We start from the raw sequence: 16,667 nt of genomic DNA, 5'->3' as shown, positions 1-16,667 counted from the left end.
TTGGCACAAAAATCGAGAATAATTGCGAAATCCGAAAAAATCGCATGGCCTGAGTTCGGCCACGTCACCCTCGCTCCTTGTGCGACACATATCCGATGCGAGCCACGTTAGGCGCGCCTCGTGTCCGACGTCGATGACTCAGCCGAAGACCATCCGACGCGTGTGGACCCCCGTGTCCGAAGCAGCTGCGTCATCCGAGATGCTGGACCAATCTGAAGCCGACGCGTGCCCATCTCGCATCCGAGCCTTGCCCCTTCTTTCGCATGTTCCGAACCACGTAGCCACCTGCCCCCTTCTTCTTGCTTCGGATCCGAGGCTCGCACCTATATAAAGGGTGCAAGACCTCCCGGTTTTTGTTGGAATTTTTGCCACTTTTCACCCCTAATTTCATATTTGAGCTACTTCCACTTCCCCCGAAGCCCCGAGATCATTTCCAACTCCTGAAACACGCCCCGAAGTTCCCGAAGACCCCGAAAAGTTTATCTTTTACGTTTTGAAGCCCAACCCTCGCAAGGCCCGGTTCTCAAGAAAACTCTCGGTTTTCAACGAACAAAGCTAATTATAGTAACGAAGTGCTGCCCAAATTACTATTTTAATCCCTGGTTATTTCACGGTGAGTTCAATATATAGGAACAATTGTATGTTATGTGTTATATGTGCTATGTGCTTTTCAGTTTTATTATTCCGGGTTATTTTCCCGTTTTATTTTTATTTCCGCTATTTATGATAGCAAAGCTATACCTTTGACCATGTGATCAGTGAAAGGACTTAGATTCACGGTGGTACTGGTACGTAGCCTCTGGCCATGTAGAGCATGTCTTCGTAAGAGAATGACTTCTATTCTATGGCATTGGCAGATGGTTAGACAGGGCTATAAGCCTGAAATCTACCGAAATGTTTAAATCAGAAAGTGTATGTCTTCTGTGCCATTTGGGCCGAAGCTTTATTGAGGTATATCAAGTATAGAAATTGTCATGTCTCATTGATCGTATATCTTTGAATCAAATCATTGATTGATGTGGAAAGTTTGTCACATGATTCACATATGCCTTTGTTGTTCCTTGTTCCTCTTTGCTTCTGCCATATTGAAGTATATATATGGCATAACGTTATATTGTATCTATTACTGAACTCACTAAGCGTCACCGCTTACCCCTCTCAATGTTTAACAATTGCAGGCAATAAGCAACCAGTATAATTATATACTGATAGAAGATTTTGAATAGTTTGAAACTATTGTATATAATAATCATGTATGTATAACTTATAGTATCCTGGGAAGTTATGTAACATATAAAAATTTGTAATAGTCGGTTTGTATCCAGTCTTATGTAAACAAGTTATCAATGTAAAATATTGTTTTTATGAATATGCAAGTAGCATGTTTTGGAGTAACAATTTTCAAGTATGAAAGTTTGGGTCTTTCAGAAATATGAAAGTTTAGAAAGGGGTTCTTTCAACTGATGAACCTTGGTTGATTTTGAAAAAGTTTTAAATTGGCTAGAATTTTATGGATGTTACAAGTTGATATCAGAGCCTTGGTTTGAGTGAATTGGAGGAACACTCGTGTGAATCCAGTCTCAAACCAAGGAAAAGGTTTTCAAAATGGTTTTCAAATGGTTTTCAAAATACTAATGGAGGATGTAGAGTGTGAGATCAGCCGGAGCTAGTAAGTAGACCCCAAAATACCATACAGTTATTTGATATTGTGATATGTTAGAACAGCATGCTAGTGACAGGCTAGGGATCTTCAGGAATTGCATGATAGAATTTCCTGATTATATGATGCCTTAGTTCCTATAGGGTTCTCTTGTTGTGATGATCTGCGACTCTTTTGCGTGTGAGCTGGCTATTGAGTGGATACGCTAAGTCACATACTGTATGGTTTAAAAGATCTTAGGCTGAGAGGTTTGGTCCTACTGCGCAGCTCTTGTCTGAGTCCAACCGTTGTGGGATTGAATCTTTTAGCGTAAGATTGTTTAAACGGTGGGTATGTGATTGTATTTATGCGATAGTCATCTGGCGCCAATGGAGGGTCGTGTGGCAAGCGTGGTATGGATGAGTCGTATGGGGTCAGTCGACCAGTAGAATTATTGGACGAGGTAGCGGTGGTTTCCCTGCTTTGGGCGCGGTTCATAGTGGGTCGGCATGAGGAAGGATTAGCCACTCTTGAGAGAGTAAGAGCAGGGCGAAGATGCGTGCGAGATGCTGGGAGTCTGAGATCGAGGATTTCATGGGAGGATCTGTCAGATCTTATTGCATTTTAGTGTCAGTCGACTCCTCTGCAAGAATGCTTCTGGCTTTGTGCTTTGTGGAACTCATGAGTGATGTGAGTTAGCCATTAAGTGAATATGTCAAGTCACATGTGAAAAAGGTTGGATAATCTCAGAGTGATAGATTTGACCCTGCTCCGCAGCTCTTGTCTGAGTCCAACCGTTGTAGGGATGAGTCTGTTACTCAAAGAATTATCCAAGCTTTATTGCATGTGATTGTATCCATGGAATGGCTAATTGATATTGTGAGGAGTTCTTCAGCAGCTGATGGCAGAGGGGGTGTGGGTGAGTCCTAGGATAGCCTAGGGAGTATTAGTGCGGTGGTTTCGCCAAGGAGCAGGTTTCAAAATTATTTTATGACTAGGAATTAGAGGACCTTAGATAATTCTGGAGGAAAGTGTGGATAGGTGTGGAAGGTAGTATTGAGCCCGTACTACTGAAAGCACAAGATCCATACTCGACTCAAGGAAGATCTCGGGGATTCTAAGGGCTGGTTAGGAAAGGTAGCATGGTTGGATACCATGCTTCGTGGCAGTGGTTTTGTTCATGCCAATCTTTTGGTTGTGGTTGTTCAGACATGAGGATGGTCCTGGTATTTGGTGAGAGCCCAGTGGTGTTATCGATTTTGGTTGTCTGGTGCAGACCTAGTGAGTTTGGTTGAGGCTTCGGGGGTTTTGCTCGAGGCCGGGATGTGATTCACGGGACTCAGGAAGGGACTGATGATTATGATCTGCTTGAGTTTTGCACATGGAAGTAGAATGGTTGATTGATGGATTGGAATGTCGTTTTCTACGGAAAGGATTACGCCCTTTCAGTTTTTCGAGCTCGAAGGAGTGAGCATGCTTGTGACCCCAGGGTCAGTTTGTATTCCAGCTCAGGGTCAGTTAGTCGTAGGGGTTGACGACAATATTTCAGCGTTGGTGAGTACTGGAGGGTCGATGTGGCATTAGTATCTTGTGAGGCGTACGCGATCACAGTCCCTACCCATAGGAGCTAAGGTCTGGTTCACCTTGGATCTCTTGTATCGGGCAGCAAGGGTTGATTGTGCGATCTATTGCACTTTTGGGATTGGATACTATGTCTTAGGAGTAGTTTGTAGCCGGTTTAGGGCAAAGGTTGCTTCAGCTACTGCAGTTTAGTTGTGGACGATTGAGCTGGTGAGTGAGTCGGGGTGCGAGACCCTGAATGATATGATTTCCAGAGCCGAGAGCAGGAGATTTGTTTGGAGCACATTGGGAAGAGGGGTATTATGTGGGAGGTCTGCGGACAGGGTCCCACAGGATGGTTATTCAACATTGTCAGGATTCAGTGGTTTTAGTAATCGTTATTGATTGGCGGATGAAAGCGCCAAGGGAAGTAGCTCGTTGGTTTAACAACCGGGCAGGAATCCGGTATTCTGGATGAGCTTTCTGTCAAGTATAAGTGTACTGCAGGGAAAATTTGGCCTGTGACTCTGTCTTCTAGTAGGAACCTCAGGTTATCAGAAGTTGAGTAGCTAGTTGGGACTTAAGTGCAATGAATTCGACAATGATTCCGTGTGGGCGGTCTGTCAGGGAGACAGACCATCTCGAGACTTCAGATTTCAGATTGAGTAAATGTGATCATATTGCAAGGAATTCGTTCATCTTTGAGTTTCAGAACCCTACGAGGGTTGGTTACGGTTGCCTTGGAAAGGCTGGAGTATGCTTGTGGTTGTGGTAGTGTTACTCAAGTTATTCGGCGTGTCAGGGATGGTAAGGAATGATTTCGAGGACGAAAACTAATTTAAGTGGGGGAGAATTGTAACATCCCGTTTATTAATAAATAAATAGATAAAGATTAATAAATGAATAATAGCCCTAAAATCCATAATATTTATCGGGGTGTTGGTTTCGGGGAGTTAAAAGACATGATTTGGAGTTTCAGGGGTTAAAGTGTAATTCCGGGATTTATTTTGTAACGATTTTCAAAATTCAGGGGGTGTTTGGTATCATTTGGAATTAATATGAAAGGATTTATGGAAGCAATGTCTAAAGGGTAAATTATGGACCTAAGTTGAAAAGGTTTTGTAGAGGACTGGCCATTTGGTAACATTGGGATTTAATTTGAAAGAAAAAGGAGAAGGAGGGACTAAAAGTGTCAATATGGATCAAAGTTTGAAATGGACGGGACTTATAAACCAGTCACCCCCATCCCAAAACCCTAACCCTAGACACAGTAATCAGCCGCCACCCTCACATCACCCACCTCCAGCGCCGCCTCCGTGACACCTTAGAGATCCACCGACGACCGCCTGCAACTCCGACGACGGGCTGGAAGGCCGATATCGCGGCTGCTGTTGCTATTCTAAATCGTCGTCCTTCCTTCCTTCTTCTTTTTGTCGTCGTTCTCAGTCGCGCATGGCAGCTGCCGGTGCTGTTCCAGTCGCCTTTCGCTCCTGTTTCTTCTCCGCAACAGGTAACCGGCGTCCGCCGCCTGCCTTCTCTTGGGTTGACGAGCTTGTTGAGCTTTATGTTATCACAAAGAAATGGTGGTAGTTTTCGTGGCTTGTGATGTGGATGCACGTGTGTGTGGGATTTCTGTCGAGTAGAAGTCGTGAAGAACCACCATGGCGGTCGACCATGGTGGTTGTCGTCGATGAAGCTGCTGTTACCGTTGTTAGCCGCTGTTGTTGCCGCCATTTCGTGCCACCGCTGTTGCCAAACGCCACCAGGTGCGTGGTTGGGTTCATCCTCCGAGCAAGGCGTGTTTGTGTGTTTTGTTTGACCGGAAATGTAAAAAGTGAAGCCATCACAACCACCGTGAGGTGGTGGCTGTCACCCTCTATCACCGCCTGCCGCCACAAGGGTGGCTGTGTGTGTGTATTTTATTGTGTGTGTTTTTTTTGGATATGTGTTGTATGTATGTTGTATCATTGTATCGTGGCCGGAATAGTCAAGGAAAAACCCATAACCACCACCGTGCGGTGGTGGCTGCTGCCCTCTGCCGCCACCAGCCGCCGTGTTGGGTGGCGGTCTGCATTGTGTGTTTGGATTGTTAGTTTAGATGCTTGGACATATTTAGCCTAAAATCATAACCACTACCACGAGGTGGTGGCCACCGCCGTGAGCCGTCATTGACCACCACTACCTGAGGTGGTAGTGGGTGTTGCCCGACTTATTTAACCCTAATTGACCTAATGAAGCCCTAATTGACCTAAAAACCTAACCATTTGACTAATGGGCACACGATTGGGTTGGAAACCCTAATTAGGGTTTAGAAAACCCTAATTTTGGATATGTTGATTTGGGCTTATCGGGACCCGCATTTTGGGCCATTGGAATTGAATTATGAACTACACTCGATCACACCGTATGATTTACCTAGTAGAATGATGGACTTGATGGATTAAGTCCTTAATGGGTTAAGTAAGAACACTTAACCCTAATTATCGTTTTATGTGAAAACCCTAATTTTGTTTGGGCCTTTCTGTTGGGTTTTGATAATTAGGCTATTGAAGGGCTATACAAGATAAAGTATATGGACTAGAATATTTGGATTGGGCTTTAGGATAAGGCCCATTGGAAAGGCTTGGCCCCAATTTGGAAAATTGGGCCATAGATGGGCCATAATTGGGCCTTGATGATTATGAGATATTGGGCCATCAGAATTCCAAGTGTTTGGACTAGAATAAATGGTTGGGCCTTAGGGTAAGACCATGAAAAGGTTTGGGCCCAATTTGGAAAATTGGGCAATATGTTGGGCCTTGGTTCATTGGTTGACATTTGGTCCTTTGGAGTGTGAGTTGGCCTTGGGATTGGAACCCAATTATTAATTGGGTGTTGTTTTGATGTTGACAGTTCGGGAATCTGTCATCCAGCAGCTAGGGTTTCGTCCGCGGGACTTCAACAGTGTGAGGTGAGTTTTCCTCACTATACTCAAGGGTCTAAGGCACCAAGGCCGGCCCTTTGGATTTTTATCCTAATATGTTATATGCTCGAGTACTGTATGATCTGTTAGATCGGTATCCTAGTAGATAGGATGTTTCTATGTGATTATGATCTGTTAGATCGGTATCCTGGTAGATAGGATGTTGCTATGTTTAGTGATCTGTAGATCGGCTTGACTGTCGGTAGACTTTTATGTGGTTATTTGATATGTGTGCACATGTTTGATTGGCGGTTGAGGCATCTGCTTGAGCATGAGCCAACAGAGCTGGGCATTCCAACCCGATGGTTATAGGTCGAGAGTATTCCATCCCAAGGATGATTGGACTCTTAGTATGTGGGCATTCAAACCCGATGGTTGTGGCCGAGGGTATACCATCCCGAGGATGATTGGACCCATAGTATCTTGGCATTCCAACCCGATGGTTGAGGGCGTGGGGCATTCCAACCCGATGGTTGATTGGGCCCATAGTATGCTGTTATTGTATATGTGTTATGTGTTGTGCGGCTATTTTTGGGGAACTCACTAAGATTTGGGCTTACAGTTGTTGATTTTGTTTCAGGTACTTCGGATGACCACGGGAAGGTGAAGGCGTGACCGTACACTTACTCGTTTTATGATTGTGATTTCTGGGAAAACTTTGATATAGATTTATTTTGAAAACATTTTGTGAACAATACTGGTTTTGGGTGATTTAGCAAAAAATTTATGAACCTTGGTTGATTTTGAAAAAAAAATTAATTGGCTAGTATTTTATGGATGTTACAGCCTTCCTCGGGTGGTAGAGGATCTTGCAATCGTAATCCTTCACCACATCCAACCAATGTCGCTGTCTCATGTTCAGATTTGGCTGATCCATCAGGTACCTCAGGCTCTTATGGTCCGTGTAGATAGTACAACGGATCCCATAGAGGTAGTGTCGCCAAATCTTGAGGGAAAAAACAACAGCCCCCAACTCCAGGTCGTGTGTCGGGTAATTCGCCTCGTGAGGCTTCAACTGCGTCGAAGCGTATGCTATCACGCGACCCCGCTGCATCAGCACTGCACCCATACCCATGATCGAAGCGTCACAGTAAACCACGAAATCGTTGACGCCCTCCGGAAATGTCAGAATCAGTGCCTCGCACAACCGCTGTCTGAGAGTCTCGAAAGCTGCCTGCTGATTAGGCCCCCAGTGGAATGTCACCGACTTCTTGGTCAGTCGTGTCAATGGAACAACAATCTTGGAGAAATCCTATATGAATCTCCGATAGTAACCCGCCGGACCAAGAAAACTCCGAATCTCAGATGGAGACCTCGGAATCTCCCATCTCATCACAGCCTCTACCTTGGCCAGATCGACTAGTATATCGTTCTGGTTGACAAGGTGTCCCAGAAACTGCACCTCGCGCAACCAAAACTCGCACTTGGAGAACTTTGTGAAAAGTCTCTCCCTCATCAACGTCTCCAGCACCTCCCTCAGGTGCTCCTCGTGCTGCTCCTGCATCTCGTAACCAAAACTCACACTTCGAGAACTTGGCATACAGTCGTTCTAACCTCAAAACTCCCAGTAGCTCTCGAAGGTGCTCCTCATGTTGCTCCTTGGTCTTGGAATACACCAAGATATCATCAATGAACACAATAACTGATCGATCAAGCATCAGTCTGCATACCCGATTCATCAAATCCATAAATGTCGCAGGCGCATTGGTGAGCCCAAACGGCATCACCACAAACTCGTAATGACCATAGCGAGTCCGAAAGGCTGTCTTCTACACATCATCGTCCCTGACTCACATCTGGTGATAACCCGATCACAGATCAATCTTGGAGAACCAAGATGAACCATGTAGTTGGTCAAATAGATCATCAATCCTCAAGAGGGGATAACGGTTCTTCACCGTTACCCTATTCAACTCCCGGTAGTCTATACACATCCGATGAGACTTGTCCTTCTTCTTCACGAATAGAATCGGGGCTCTCCATGGCGAACTACTCGGCCTGATAAATCCTTTGTGTAACAGCTCCTGCAGCTGTGTAGACAACTCCTTCATCTCGGGAGGAGCCAATCGATACGATGCCTTGGCTATCGGAGCCGCACCCAGAACTAGGTCAATCGTGAACTCCACCTGTCTCTCCGGAGGTACCCCATGCAAGTCCTCCAGGAACACGTCTGGATACTCCCGCACAACTGGCACATCATCCATGGTCGCCTTACCCATCTCCCGGGTATCCACAACATAGGCGACATAACCTGCACATCCCTGCTGAAGGTAGCATCTGGCTCTCGCTGCAGAACACATGACCGGTCTACGTTGTGGTCTTTCACCCTGAATCACCAGCTCTCCCCCACTTGGGGTCCTAACCCGAACCAACTGCTGCTCATAGTCGATCACCTCCCCATTGTGGCTCAACTAATCCATACATATGATGACCTTGTTCTCACGCAAAGGAATGGGAACCAAATCTACGAGATAACGCTCGTCACACATCCTCAAAATACAATCCCTATAAACCTCTGAAGCCCGTACGGATCGATCGTCCGTAATCTTGACCTTTAAAGGACAATCTAACATGATCGTAGACTCGACAAACCTCTTGATGAGTGCAAGAGATACGAACGATTGGGTAGCCCCCGAGTCGAATAATACCAACACTGGGATACCGTTCACATGGAACGATCCTAAAACAAAATACATGAAACATAAATATCAAAACTGACATATAATAAAAGGTAGGGAGAAGAAACATACCCGTCACCACATCTGGTGCGACACGCTTCTCCTCGGTGGTAAGCAACCATCTGTAATCCGCAGGGTCGCTGGAGCTGGCGCCACCACCGGCGCTCCTGATACCAATCGCGGGTAGTGGGCCTTTTTATGGCCCCACTGATTGTACTGGAAGTAAATCAGGTCTGATGTCTGAATGGTGGGGTAGGGGCAGTACAATCCTTGCTAAAGTGCCCAGTCTTGCCGCACTTGTAGCAGCCCGATCCCCCAGCTCTGCAAACTCCCTCGTGTGGCTTGCCGCATTTCCCACAACGGCTCCGGCCCTGCTTTCCCTTCGACCTCGAGTCGAATCCCTTGGGTTTCTTCACCGAAACCCTAGTCGTCTGCGTAGTCTCCGCCTTCCTCTTCCTAATGCGCTCTATACCAATCTCCCTCTCTTGTGCCCTAGCTATCATATCATCCAAAGACGGGCACATCGAATAGCTGACATACTTCCAAATGTCAACTCTCAAAATATCATGGTACCAGGTTTTCTTCATCTCCTCATCACCCGCGTACTGGGGCACCAACAAGTCCGTCTCCCTGAACTTGGCGGTAATCTCCGTCACCGTCTCAGTAGTATGTCTCATGTCCAAAAACTCCCTGGCCAGCTGTTGAACCTCCACAGCTGGCGCAAACTCCGCCCGAAACCTGGCCACAAAATCCGACCATGTCATGGCCTCAATGGCTGGGGCTCCCAAAGTATCACCGACTGCCTCCCACCAGTCTCTAGCTCGCTCCCCCAAACACCCAGTAGCAAACCTAACCTTCGACCTCTCGGGGCAGAAGCTCGTCACCTGTGCAGACTCAATGTCTGTGATCCATCGCCTCGCCACAATGGGATCTTTCACCCCGCAGAAGTCTGGTGCTCCACATCCCTTGAAATCCTTGAAGGAGAACGTACGAGTCCCTGACTAGCCAGGTGCCATGTCACTCTTGAATGCCCTAAGGCGATCCTCCATCAACTCAATGATACCCTCCTTGATCGACCCGAAAATCATCGGGGTCGCCTCAAGGATGCCTCTCGTAATCTCGAATTCAATGAACTCGCGCAATCCATCATCAATCGGTTCGGAATCCGTACCCGAACCAGATCCAGACCCAGATCCTGAGCCCCCTGCTCCATGTCGCGTCACCACCATTCTGAAACAAAGCACACTTATACATAATCATCGAGAGCTCACACTCACTACATGGTCCATGGTTTTATCTCGGTCCTCCTTGACTCAAGTACCGATCCTCTCCTTCAGTAGTATGGGCCCATACTACCTTCCACATATATCTGTACTTTCCTCAAGGATTCCCTTGAGTTCATCAAGTCCCTTTCATTACTATTGCTCTCCACACTAATCTCATCCTAGGCTTACCCTAGGGTAATCTCCAACCTACTCTCTGCCATCAGCTGCGTAAGAAGTCCCTGCTACCTCTCCCTAACTAGCTCTCGAATACCATTACATATTACTAAAACCAGATAATTCTTCGAATGAGAGGTCCTTCCTTGCAACGGTTGGACTCAGACAAGATCTGCACAATATGGCTAAACCTAGTGACTGATCAGTACTAGCATGTAGTTCAATAAGCTTATACAGTAGGCATACAAGGCATCCTTCCTAGATCCTTGGCCCTAATCTAGCATGCAATTCACATATTTACAATTCATATCATAACATGTATGGGTATCTTGGGGAAAACTTACTTGAGCTCGGATGATTGCACGCATCACACTTCTTGTTCTTTATTAAAACTCTTAATTTTAATTTTAGAAAAAGTATTTCTCTTGTAAAAACCTTTCAACCCTTGATTTGAGTCCAGATACCCCCGAAAGTGTGTCCGAATCCCTCAAACCAAGGCTCAGATACCAACTTGTAACATCCCAAATTCATGACCAAAAATTTCATTTTTAATTAAGTATTTATAAAACAGTAGTCTGAAATCATTGATAGTGCCAACCCATATCATAATCAAAACTAGTATGTCAAATAACCAAAACATGTCATAAAAGAGTAATATCAGAGTACAAGTCCCGAAGATCTCATATGCGGAAAAATCATAGTGTGATGCGTTGCGATCATGCCGGCTCCTTTCCTTTTGAAGAAGTACCTAAAACCAAAACTGAAAACCATAAGCACGAAGCTTAGTGAGTTCCCCCATCATACCACATAACAACATACTGTCATGCATATCTAGGTGCCCGACCTACCCTGTCAGGCATATCTGGGTGCCCGACCTACCCTGTCAAGCATATCTGAGTGCTCGACCTACCCTGTCGGACATATCTGGGTGCCCGACCTACCCTCCGGTGTATTTCAACCAGTTACGGGGTCTATTTCACCCCTACCACTACCACATAATAACATAGCATAAACATACTGTCAGGCATATCTGGGTGCCCAACCTACCATGTCAGACATATCTAGGTGCCCAACCTATCCTGCCAAGCATATTTGGGTGCTCGACCTACCCTCCGATTTATCTCAACCGGTTACGGGGTCTATTTCACCCCTACCACTAGCAAAAATAACATAGCATACAAGCACATAAATCTCATCAGATAGTGGTATACCAGACAATTATCTCCACTACAAATAACTACTAATGGGTCGACATTGGTGCCTTCGACCCACTCATACCAGGAAGGTAACTCACCTGAATGTTGAATCTCACAATAAGAAATCTTTAATGGCTGCTCCGATGACTCCCCGAGCTATTAGTACAAAATAACACTTAGTCAAAAGCCAATAATCATTCTTAGGGTAAAATGACCATTTTACCCCTGATCTAATTTGGTCCATGCCTAAAGCCCAAAACCATAACATGAAAGGCCCAATACTAGGTAGACTTCCCAAGCCCACTAATGGCCCACCATTGGCCCAATTTTCTAAATTGGGCCCAACCCCTCTAATGGGCCTTAACCTAGACCCAAAATACGACATAGTCCAATAAAGCCCAAAATGATGATCCACTAAGGCCCATAGTAGTAAAGTCCATGAAAATGGCCCAAGGAATCCCACTGCCGTAACGAACGCAGGGCGTTCCCTTGTGGAACGCTGAGCGTTCCTCACCAGTCCAAATCGTGAGCCCCAACGGGAATGAATGGCGTTTCGGGACCTTACGCGACGCGTTCGCGTCCAGATTCCAAAAAACCGGTCATTAAGCACTTAATGCTTAAGCCATGCTACCCAAAACGTAGATCCAAGCCATTTAGGACCTCTACAACTATAAAGTCATGGACTTGGTGACTTTGCATGCCCCCAAAAGCTCCAAACTCCAAAAATGGCATTCTACTTCTATGAAAATGGCCTTATCTCATGCATGAACACATAAAGACCTTCAAGATGACAACTTTCTGTCTTAGGGACTCAAATAGCACCAAGGGTGGCAACCATAAGCCTAGGAAACGGATTTGAACCATAAAGCTTCATCCTTGGGACCAAAAAGGTCCATAAAACCCAACATAAGAGATCTAAGCAAATAAACACCAAGTTCAGAGCTTTATACCTTATATGAGTGCCAAATGTTGATAAGGTTCTGCATCTATATGCCTTTGCTCCTTTGATGACGCTTCAACAATGGCCACCTTCCTTCAAAACACAAAGATGCACTAAAAAATGGTCTTCTAGGCTCAAAACACACAAACAAGGGATTAGGGTTTCGTAGGATATGCTTATGGGTGAGAGGGTGGCTGGACTTTAGGGCATAATGTTCTTTATATAGGGGTTAACCCTTAAATTTTAGGGTTTACACTTTGCACGTAAACGCAGTGCGTTCCCCAAGGGAACGCCTTGCGTTCAGGCTCCACCTCCAAAAATCCAAAATTGGCAGAAACGGTCCCTCCTTCCCTCAACCTTGCAAACATAAGGTCCAAAAGTAATAATTCAACATATAAGGGACCAAAATATAAATAATACCTGGACTGAGCGTTACATAAAGACCAAGAATACCTAGTAAATCAACGTTCACAAAGTTGGTCATAGAGGATCCCGGGAATATCGGACATCTTGTTAGCTAGTTTAGACTATAAATTGACACATGTATCTCGCACACGACACACTCTACTGACTCTTAGCTTACTAAACGAACTTTTTCCACTTTTTCTTACTGAAATACTCTTTGTAATCGTCATTTTATATTAATAAAATCATCAAGGGAGGTGATCATTATCACCTCCCATGGTTTTGTGCCGGAGATCTTAGCAAGGATCAAGGGCTTTCCTTGTAAAAAATCATGTCATTCTCTTTACTTTTTTCTATTGGACAATTCGAACATCACAACCTCTCATTCAATTTGGTTGATTTATACTTGTGTAATTTTTGACCAAAACAATTTGGCGCTCACCATGGGGCCGTGGTGTTCAAAATCCTCGAAAGATCATGTCTACACAACCGATCCTTTCTTCATCCTACGCTCCTTCCATTCCAACCAAAAACCTACCACCTCCTCCAAGTCAACCCCCTGGTCAAAGGAAAGCGCCTGATACTTCCAAGAGAAACACCCCTCCGGGCACTAACCAAGGAAGTTTGGGATCTTCAGGACTCTAGGATCCGACTGCTCTGGTCACTACTGTTAAACTCTTCGCTATGATGAGGAAAATAATGCAACAGATGACTCAGCAATAAGACGACAAGAGAACACTACTTAGAGAAGTGGAGAGTATGAAGGCGGAACTTCAAAGATCCCAGTAAACAATGCCCACAGTTGTACAACCAAGGATCCTTAACTTCGACAATGCAGGATCCTCAGGAAATCAACAGGGGAACACATCTCCTGCTATTGCTGCATCGCCCTGGGGAATGACTACAAACAATCAAGCATCTATAATCAATGATCTCGATGAGCCTTTCAATACTCATAGAAACCTTGATTCTAGTAACTTCTTAAACAACAATACTATCAATACTAACTCTATGAATGTTGATGCAGGAATAAGTAGAAACATGGCTAGGGAACTTCAACAGTTGAGATAGATGATCTCAAGCTTACCCGGGGTAGTTCAACCCATACAAGAGGCATCTCCAAAAAGTAACAGGATCTCGAGATTTTCTCATGTGATAGCCGATACTGAAGTTCCTAAGCGCTTCCAGACCCCTAGCATGAAGCCTTACAATGGAACTACGGATCCTGAAGAGCACGTAGCACAATACCGAGAAAGTATGGAGATCATTCCCATTCCAGTGCACTTGAAGGAAGGTTGCCTATGTAAAGGCTTTGGTTCAACCGTCATGGGATCAGCTCTTAAGTGGCTGCTAAACGTTCCTCCCTATTTTATCACTTCATTTGCACACTTAGTCAATATTTTCAATAACCAGTTTTCTTGTAGCAGAACCTTCGAGAAGATCACTAGTGATCTCTATCGGGTGGTTCAGGATCCTAAGGAACAACTTAGGGATTTTGTTAATAGGTTTGGCAGGGAATCTTTGAGAATCCCGAACATTGATATGGCGACTGCTGTCGAGGACTTCAAGATGGGTCTAAGGAAGGATTCACCCTTCTATGAAGATCTCGTGATGACTCCATGCAAGAGATTGGACGAAGTTAGGTGTCGAGCATTGAGGTTCATAAGGCTTGAAGAGGATAAAGAAGTCCAGAGGAGGAGCAACCCTTCAAGTCAATACGAGAATCCCAATAGGAAGGCCGAATCCTCAGCTCCAAGATCCTACAAATCGAAGCCCTATTCCAAACCAGATCATCACAAGGCTAATGCCCTTGAAGATAAAGGAAATGAAGGGGAACCTCCTAAGATCACTCATTTATGTTTTTATGTGGATGTTTCAGGTTTAAACTATGATATGCAGGATCTTAGAGACAAAGCAAGGTGGCCAAAGAAGGATAACAAATCTACCAGTTGGAGAGACAAGTCCAAATGTTGTGCTTACCATGAAGATTTCGGTCACATGACGGAGGATTGCATATCCCTAAGAAAGAAGATCAGCTACCTCAGAAGAAAGAAAGAAAAGTCCAAGGAAAACAACCAGGATGGTCATAAGATCCTGGAGAAACCAGGATCTCCACCCCAAAACGCCAAGATATTTAACGTGATCTCAAGCGGATCTAACATTTGTGGTAGTTCTTATTCTCATGCTAAAAGACATGCCAAGGTCTGTAAAACAGAAAAGGAGGTTAGACCATGGAAGAATACCTCGGTCAGCAATGAAAAGGAAATCACGTTTGACGAAACGGCCAGGGAAGAGATCCAGGATCCTCACCATGATGAACTCGTGATAACACTGTACATTGCCAACCACTTCATCAGAAGGATCCTTGTTGATGGAAGATCCTTGGTCAACATCGTACTCTTGGACGCACTGAAGAGGATGAACATCCCGGAATCGGATATAATCAAAAGATCCTCGGTCCTCATAGGATTTAGCGGAGAAACAAAACACACCATCGGGGAGATAAAGCTACCAATATACATAGAGGGGGTAAACTCTATACAAAATTTTTGTGTTATTGATACCTTATCTTCTTATAATATGATATTAGGAAGACCATGGATACACGAGATGAAAGCAGTTCCATCAACATATCATCAATGTGTAAAGATGCCTACTCTGTGGGGAACAGTGAAGATCATGGGAGATCAACAAGAGTCAAAGGAATGTTATAAAATCTCTATGAAGCCTGCGACGAAAACCTAGCAAGCATAGCAATTAAGGCTGGGGGCATGACATGTTCTAGAAACAAGGGAGCAAGACGTGAAGGAAGTGCCCCTGAGCAGCGAGGATCCTGAAGCCAAAGTCCTCATAACATCCTCAATACCTGAGCAAATTGAGCAATACCTATTAAGCTCCCTTCGAACCAGAAGCAAGACGTTCGCATGGAAACACAAAGATATGACAGGTATAGAGTATTATCACTCACAAACTTAATATTGATCCTTCTTTCAGATCGATACATAAAAAGAGAAGAAAGTTTGCACCTGAAAGGAATCAGATCATCCAGGAAGAAGTGGAAAAGCTCCTTAAGACAGGGATGATTGTAGTGGTGTTGATTATGATGGCATGTGCGGAGTTAGAAAAGATCTAGTGAATCATCATCTAAACTCAAGAACACATGAAGTAAATAAATTTGGGTTTAGCTCTCATTAGTATTGATAGAAAGAGTACAAATGGGTCTTGCAATTTCTCTCTCTAAACTAATGCTCTCAAAGTGTTCATTACATAAATGATTGTCACTCACTTCCTATTTATAGGAAAGACAACTCATCACACAATACAAGTAGGTAAAGCACAAAAACATCCAAGAGTGACTTTGCACCCTAACATTCTCCCCCTCAAAGTTAGGATTGGATGTCCGGCTTCAATATCCAACGAGCTCGGGCGATCAAGACCAAATTCCCCCTCGAAGTAACACCGGTCTTCAAATCCGCAAATGAATACTCGAAAAACTCGTTTCGAATACCCATCATTCTCCCCCTTTTTATAATCAAAAAATGATTATAAAACCCATTAAGGGTGAGAAGCGCCCAAGGAATGAACATCACAATACTCCCACTTGATGTGTACCAAAATGAAACTCTCGAAAAACTTGCACGGAAAAAGAATCACGAAAAAGCCTCAAAAAATTTCCATTTTGTGAAATTTTTTGACTTTTTGGGTGAAAGTTGAAAGATATTCCAAAATCCAGGTAAAACTGTCACTTTCTAAATTTTGCAGGAACCCGTTGCGCCAAAAATAGCTAAAGATGCAAAACACACCCCCCATTTGCGAAACAGGGCATAAAGTGTAAGTTCGCACCAACT

General features: G+C 44.5%; 1 protein-coding gene across 1 annotated transcript; it reads left to right on the top strand.

The window, feature by feature from the left end:
* The first annotated feature begins 14,361 nt into the window (after window positions 1-14,361).
* On the top strand, window positions 14,362-15,564 carry LOC145113827 (uncharacterized). Its single transcript, XM_079049878.1, has one exon. It carries the CDS (start codon window positions 14,362-14,364, stop codon window positions 15,562-15,564), a length of 1,203 nt encoding a protein of 400 aa, XP_078906004.1.
* The last annotated feature ends 1,103 nt before the right edge of the window (window positions 15,565-16,667 follow it).

Source organism: Lactuca virosa, chromosome 5 (genome assembly GCF_052849685.1).
Source record: "Lactuca virosa cultivar CGN04683 chromosome 5, Lactuca_virosa_CGN04683_v6, whole genome shotgun sequence".
NCBI lineage: Eukaryota > Viridiplantae > Streptophyta > Magnoliopsida > Asterales > Asteraceae > Lactuca > Lactuca virosa.
Note: the sequence above shows the minus strand (reverse complement) of the source record. Positions and strands in the feature narration are given on the sequence as shown.